This window comes from Pseudophryne corroboree, chromosome 1 (assembly GCF_028390025.1).
Source record: "Pseudophryne corroboree isolate aPseCor3 chromosome 1, aPseCor3.hap2, whole genome shotgun sequence".
Classification (NCBI taxonomy): domain Eukaryota; kingdom Metazoa; phylum Chordata; class Amphibia; order Anura; family Myobatrachidae; genus Pseudophryne; species Pseudophryne corroboree.
This window is the reverse complement of record NC_086444.1, coordinates 604831887-604840019: the sequence shown is the minus strand read 5'-3', so window position 1 is coordinate 604840019 and position 8133 is coordinate 604831887. Positions and strand designations below refer to the sequence as shown.

At 41.2% G+C, this 8133-nt stretch overlaps 1 protein-coding gene across 1 annotated transcript in view; it reads left to right on the top strand.

The window, feature by feature from the left end:
* The first annotated feature begins 346 nt into the window (after positions 1 to 346).
* ARHGAP45 (Rho GTPase activating protein 45) overlaps positions 347 to 8133 on the top strand; it is a 268853-nt gene continuing 261066 nt past the window's right edge. The window contains 2 exon segments of the mRNA XM_063914359.1: positions 347 to 703; positions 4588 to 4885. Of these exon segments, the coding sequence (XP_063770429.1) occupies positions 620 to 703; positions 4588 to 4885 (382 nt within the window). The 5' untranslated portion in view covers positions 347 to 619.

The following is an 8133-nucleotide window of genomic DNA, read 5'->3' as shown; positions in this document are numbered from 1 at the left end:
CCGCTCATCTCTAATTTTAAAGTGTATAAATCTTAAGTGCCAACTGGTACAAGGATCTATTAAAGCTTAAATTTGACCTAAGGGAGGCCTTCACAAGTTAATGAAGTAATTAAAAAAGAAAGGTCTATCTAACTTTTATTAAGGTTTTGTTCCTTCATCGGTTGTGGATCTGTGTTCTGCCGTGTTTTCCATTTTGCTCTGTATAACTGTTCCTTATATCTTCTGTTACTCCATACAACCTCTCCCTATAACTTCCTCTATTGTTCCCCTATCACATACACACACACAAAGTCTTTACACTCAGACATATGACAAGCACACAAAGCTCTGGAAGGGGACAGGATGCTGCTGTGGTCCCAGCACTGACAGAGTTAACAACCTTTACCTCTTCCTGTCTGTCAGTTTTGGGACAGCAATCACCCAATCAGGAAACTCCTTGACGTCACGTGGCATATGACAGCAGTAGTGTTGGGCACACAACGCCACCTTTCTGAGCACCCCTAGAATCTGCCCCCCCAGGTGGGGTTGCAGGGATGAGCGAAGCGGTAATTCTGGTAAGGTGTATATAAGAGGTGGTGCCATCGGGGACATAAGGGACAGGAAAGACCCACAACTCAGGATGTTTTCAAGAAAGAAGCGGGAGCTGATGAAAACTCCGTCCTTATCAAAGAAAAGCAGAGCAGGAAGCCCAGCACCACAAAGCGTAAGTCTCTCTGCACCCTACACTCAGTATTATATAGCCACATATACTGCATGGTTTCCTACGTCTGCATTATATAGTACTACAATTCCTAGCATGTGTGTGTGTGTGTATGTATGTATATATAGATAGATAGATAGATAGATAGATAGATAGATAGATAGATAGATAGAATTAGTTTATATACCCTTTTTCTGTGCCATACTATACTGACAGTCTATAGTATGCAGATTTTCAACATGTGTGCCATAGAGCCTATTTCCTATGTCTGCCTTCAGCTAACCCAGATGACAGAAGGATCCACAGACTACACACTCTGGGGCTACTGGCATCACTACAGTGCACATAACTATTTCCATCATTTCCCATAAATCGTGTACGCACATAACTGTACCATTCAGACCATTTGTATTCTCCAACAGCTCCTATAAGGTACAGAATATTTACAATTTGTCATAAAAAATGCACAAAAACAGAAGTAATGTGAGTCTACACTCAGTTACTTTTGCTCAGTGTAAATGTCTCAGCACTGAGTGCAGCTCCACACATACTCATACATTTGTCTGTTGACCTTCAATGGTAATGGGTTTTGAATCATCACAAGCAGAGCCGGCCCTAACTAATATGATGCCCTAGGCAAGATTTTGGCTGGTGCCCCCTTGCACCACCACTAGTTCTGCAGGAGATGCCTGGCATGAGTCAGCTGGCATCTGTGCTAACGTCAAGCGCCTTTTGTTTATGAAAATGCATCTTATTTGCATTACTTTGTGGCTAGGCTGCACAAGCAGCTTCTGCTGATTAAAATGATATGCGGCATGCTTATATTCTGTGTGTGACTGTGGCTGTATCTGCATATGAAATGCTACATTACAGTGATTTCCAGGAATACACTGCAACGTAGCATTTTGTATGCAGATACAGCTCCAGTCACACACAGAATATAGGCATGCCGCATATCATTTTAATCAGCAGAAGCTGCTGGTGCCCCTAAGCATACCAAATGCCCTAGGCATTTGCCTAGTTTGCCTATGCCTAAGGCCGGCTCTGATCACAAGGCATTGGACACTATGGGGTGAATCCAATTTCCAGTGATGTATTCACGGGTGAGAGAGCAGCAACAGCCACACTTTACAGTAGCCTGAATTTGCACAAAACTTTTCATAGCCCCACAGGTGCACAAAAATGTGCGAATTTGGGCTGAGAGCGGGCCGCGAGGGGTGCGAAATGCAGTGTCGTTGCCAGTGTTTCATCACTGCTGCAATTGCGACTCGCAACCTTTGTAGGTAACTGGATTGACCCCTATAAACAGGCTGCATTACAACACAGTTATTCCAGGTCAATGCACTGCAATTCATTATGAGCAGCCACTGCCACACTAAGTAACATTAGGACCTCTTGTGTGTCCACTAACTGCTTTGACCTCTTCAATGAATGAATCCTGTCAGGTACTTCAGTTTTGTTTATATACAAATAAATGTATTTCTAGATTAATTCAACTGTACAGATAAATAAGTGGAGAATAAATTGTATTGCAGTATCCTTAAGCCAGTCAATTGTCACCTCTAGTACGGTACAGAATAGCTTGGATACATTATAATGTCACAGCAGCCAATTAAACGTTAGTTGGGGTTCTTACTGAAGACCAGGAGGCCTGTGTGCACTGTTTAGAAGAGGACATAAGGCCTGATTCATGTTTGTAAGTAAACGAAAAAAGCAAGCCACTGGGCAAAACCATGTTGCACTGCAGGTGGGGCAGATGTAACGTGCAGAGACATTTACATTTGGGTGGGGTGTGTTCAAACGGAAATCAAAATTGCAGTGTAAACATGAAGCAGTCAGTATTTACCATGCCCATTGCATGCCAACATGGTTAGTTCCAGACACAAAGTTACTTGCTTTTTTTGCTTTACTTACAAACACAAATCAGGCGTATACAGCGTAAAAATGATTCATTTACACCATGTCTTGGTAATGTCACTGAAAACCAAAACATCTTCTGCCAACAGCATACTTTCAATTATTCCCTGTAATTAGCAATCTAGCATATTACCTCAGATAGTGGGTTCTATTTATCAAGCAGTGAATAGATTCTTTTCCATCAAACTGTTTGTTAAATGATCCTATACTCCTTTGTTCAATTAATAAAAACAGAGATTACTCTGGCCTTAACCTGTTTACCAGCACCATCCCAGTAGGCCTCTATGGGGACAACTGAATCAGGCAATTTATCTGGAGATTGCATTAGCTATACCAAGGCCATGGGGACCAGCGATGCCAGAAATGCAAAGTTGGATTCCTAGGTTAAGCAGCAATGCGTATTCACAGATATCGTGCATGGTCATTTCACGTTAATCATTCTCCAGCATCGTCAGGCTTCTGGCAAATAAGAGGAGAGGTTTGGCCGATCAGTGGTCATCGGCCAGGTAAGAACTGATAAATACTGATGGTATCCAAGTATTATCACTGTGAGAGTAGCAATACAAAATGAAAGTTTCCGCTGATTGTACAAAGTTGATTAATGGAGCCCAGTGTTTGGACAACTTCAATATGGAAATGGTAAGGTATTTCTATATGGAATATATGTACAGTTTAAAAATGAAAGAAAATGTTCAGTAAAAAAGTCACTATTCTTTCTTTATTGATGAGTGTTTACTGTCCTGTAGAGTGCTTAGCTAAATTAAAATGTAAGTCAAGCTATGATACCAAAGAAGATCTAAAGCTGAGGGTTTTTTTGTTAATTTTTGAAAATGTTTTAATAATGAGGCTATAATAACTATCCTCGTACCACTTGGCTACGTAAAAATCTTTGAAGAATGGTAGTATCTATGGGTATCTTTCTAGTGTCTTTGTATATGGCCTCTCTTGACGGTGTTGTCCTTGGTGAAAAGTCTACAAGCAATAGGTCGACTCGAAATGGTCAACATCTATACGGTCAACATGGTCAAAAGGTCGACATATTCAGATTGCCGACATGACCATATTCGACACGGCATATGGTCAACATGCGTGTGTGGGGTTTTTTTTTTTTTGGGGGGGGGGAGATTTCAGTTTTAGGACTTTTTCATATTTTACCATCCATGTGGACTACCTTTTCCGAAGCATGGCAAGTGAAGTGAGCCATGCGAGGGGGGGTGCACTAATTGGAGGTCCATGTACTGGAAGGGAAATATTGACACCAAATCTTTTTTACAAAACCCATGAAAACTCATGTCATCCTTTTCATATATCGACCATTTCCGTGCCGTCCTTGTTGACATTTTGACCATGTCACCCTTGTGCATGTCGACCATTTGGTGTCGAGCTAGACATTGTTGACCTTCTGACTGTCGACCCTTTGATCCATAAACGTTGTCCTAATTTGCTAATTTATTGCAATAATAATGGTCAACTTGGTTTCCTTTTTTTATGTGTTATTTGCACTGTACCTACCATGCCTTGTTTTAATGTAATTACTTGTGTGATCTTTATAATAAAAACATTTCAAAAATGTATTTAAATTGTTAATTATCATATTTGGCAATATTGCAAGTATATAGGCTGTAAATATGGTCATATCGGTGCAAATTATAGAATACTTGCTTGGTATTACTATACACTAATATTTCAATCATAATAGTATAAAGTCCCTTGATATGGGCTACAGAATTAGAAAGCAGAGACTGAATTTTTCAGCACTTATTTCGCGGAATGCTGTTTTATTATCTAGAGACAGAAATGCTGGTTTGATAAATAACTTAAGGGACAGGGAATATAGTTGAATACTTTTTGTTATAAAAACAAAGTGTAATTGATACAGCATCCTACTGAGGGCATCATTTATTCATTAATTATACAACTTATTATAATAATTCTAATAATAATTCTGCTCCAAAATGATCTTCTTTTAGGATGTCCCTCGAAAGGATGCTAGCGAGCCCGAAGTATTCTCGAGTGCATTACTGACCAGTAACCCTGTGTCCTCTGGAACCCTGAAGAGACCGACAAGTCTAAGTCGTCATGCCAGTGCTGCAGGGATCCCTCTTTCTTCACCTAGAAGCAAAGCCAGCAAACCAACAGGAGCTCCAAGCCCTCCTGAAAGTGGAGAAGGACCCTTCATCGAGGTGGAGGACATCTCACAGCTTCTTGGAGATGTAGCAAGATTTGCAGAACGTTTAGAAAAACTTCGGGATGTAGTACTGACCGAGGGTATGTATGTCATATGGAGTAAGATGTGAAGGAGGAAAAATGAATAAAACAAATAATAATAATAAGCAGGATGCCTGAGAATATAGGGGGTAAATTTACTAAGAGTCGTGTTTGGGGCAGATTGCATTCTCGTGTGTGTTTAACCATTTTTTTCAAACCCAGTGCTTCTGTGTGTAGTGATAGAGTAAAAAAATAAATAAAAAATGCATCCCCCCTGGGGGGAAATGCCGTGGGGTCCCCTGTATTTCAGTGAACCAGCACTGGGCTCTTGAGCCGATACTGGTGCTGGAAATACGGGGAAAGAATTGCACAGGGGCCCACTTGTATTTTGATGCCAGCACTAGTCTCTTACAAGTGAAGGGGTGATGCCACAGCCAGAAGACACACTTGACGGGGTCCCCTGGCCAGGTCAATCAAACACACACACACACACACACACACACACTAGTCACCCCAGCCCTTCAATTCCCCAGAAAATGGGGATCCCTCCAATGAAGGCATTGCCCCTCCTGAGGATCCCCCAGTGATAGGGGGAAGCCCCCCAGGCAGTGGGTGAAGATTTGATAGTTAAAGTTTACAGAAGGACTACAGGTCCCAGCAAGCCTTCCTACATGCCAGGCCTTGGAGAACCACAAGTACCAGCATGCAGGGTATTAAGGGCCCGCTGGTACCTATAGTCCCTCTCCAAAAAAAATTATTGTAAAATAACCACAAGACACACATACCGTAGACAGTAAAATGTTAACACACTCTCTCACATATACTCACGTTGTCCTCACTGCCGGTCTCTCCTCTTCTTTAATAAAATTTGCTGCATGGTTAAAAACAAATATACATACTCACCTATCGCTGGGTGCTAGTCGGTCCTCTTCTCCAGCAGTATCCCAGCGGTAAAAAAAAAAAAAAACATAGTCTCGATCCAGTTAAACTCATCAGCACTATATGTACTGTACATGCTGTACATGTAGCGTGGCAGTATCTATGTGAGTTCTGTCACTTGTAGGTCTGGCAGCCAATCAGCAGCCGCTATCATGGCAACAGGCCGCTGATTAGCTATGAGTGTCCTGTCTGTCAATCAACAGGGGACTGACCGGCACCAGGGACAAGGTCAGTATATGTGAGTGTGAGTGAGTGTATTCAACTTTTACTTTCGATAGTGTCTGTGTTTATTTAAATATTTATTTTACAGTGGGTCTATAGGTACCAGCAGGCCCTTAATACCCTGCGTGCTGGCATGTGAGGAAGGCTTGCTGGGACTTGTAGTTCTCCTGTAAAAGACAAGGGGGTCAATTCATAAAGCAGTGTAAAGTGTGGAGAAGTGAGTCAGTAGAGAAGTTACCCATGGCAACCAATCAGCATTGAAGTAACAGTTATAATTTGCATACTATAAAATTATACAGAGCAGCTGATTGGTTGCCATGGGCAACTTCTCCACTGGCTCACTTCTCCACACTTTTCGCTGTTTCATGAATAGACCTCAATATTATTTCAATGTGACTTTTACAACAAAGCTATCAAACTTGCACCCACCAGCCTGGGCTTCAGTTCAGGCCTGAGGTAAACTGGAGAGGGAGGACCCCTTAATTGGGGTATCCCCTCTTCCCAAGGAATCCCTGGCCTGGACTGATTAGTTAGGGGGGAGGAATGCTTTGACCAGGGTGACCAGTGAACTGTGTCCCCTGGCTGTGGCATTATCCACCTGCTAGTAGAGCCCAGTGCTGGTTCTAAATATATGGGGGACCCCTACACAAATTTTTCTTGTATGTTTAGAACCAGAGCCGGCTCCAAGAGCCCGGTGCTGGTTCATTAAATACAGGGTACACCTACACATTTGTCCTGTGTATTTTTTTAAGCAGGCTTTTTTCCCATTTTTTAACTCTTTCTTTAATTTTACAAAGATAAGCACTGAACAGATCACACTGACCTGTGCAGGCTTCTTAAAACACGCTGATCAGAGGCAGGACACTTTGGCTACAAACACGACTGAACACGCACACTATTAAACATGACTAAACACAATGGAATACACCATCAGAAAACACGATTCTGTCAAAACACGACTCATAGTAAATTTCCATGCTTGATTAAGAAAAAATCACCTGTGTCCGATCGATCACCAGCGTGTTTAATCTCAGGCAAACTCGGGCAAAACACGAATCTTATCAAATCTAGCCACAAGTATCAAATGTTATGATGTACTCAATAAGATATGGGCAAGTGTTTTAATTTATAGTGGCTTCCAAAAGTATTCAATCGCCTAAAAGTCAACAATATGTCTGTATTACAAATGACACACGTATTGTTCCAGACATTTTTTTTATTGCGGACCAGTAGAGTCTTTTTTTTTTTTTCCTTTAAATTTTATTAAATTGAGCACAAAAATACAGGAAGTGGTACAAACACAGAGTAGATAAAAAAAAACATCATAATAAAAACATAAACCAAAAGGCACAAAAAAATAAAAATAATAAAAGAAGAGAGGTAGGAGAAAAAGCACAGGGACTAAATAGAGTGCATTACAGGTGATGTATGAGAATTAGGCTGAAGCCAGCCTGAAACAAGTATCTCAATATAAGGATAACAGTCTATTGTGTTAGAAAACAACACCATGAGGAGATAAATGGCATAGGGGAAATGATCAACCATTGATGACAATTGCCGGTATGTGGTTTCGAAGATCTTCAGAATTTTGGATTGCATGGAGGAGTCTAAGGAATCAATGTTTACACCTCATTATGTATAAAACGAGGAGACCCCAGATTCAAGAGCCCAGAGAATGGCTTGTCTATCAAAATATTTAATTTTGAGCAAGAGGCATTTGACCAATCCCAGAAATTGAGAGGTCCACTTATATAAAATTGCCTTTTTTGCTATGGTGACAATGACATTCAACAAAGATATAATAGTCTTGCCTCCACGATTAACATCCCAATCACTGAAACTGGCACAAAGGAGCGAGAGAGTTACTTTGAAGAATGAGTCACTTTGAAGCGGTAGGAGTTAATAAAAGCCTTCATTTTCTCCCATAATTTCCAAATCTTGGGGCATGACCAAAAGTTATGAAAAAATTTGGCATCTGGCCATCCACATCACGAATTCTCCCATACCATGGGGGTCATTCCGAGTTGTTCGCTCGTTATTTTTTTTCTCGCAACAGAGTGATTAGTCGCTAATGCGCATGCGCAATGTCCGCAGTGCGACTGCGCCAAGTAAATTTGCTATGCAGTTAGGTATTTTACTCACGGCAT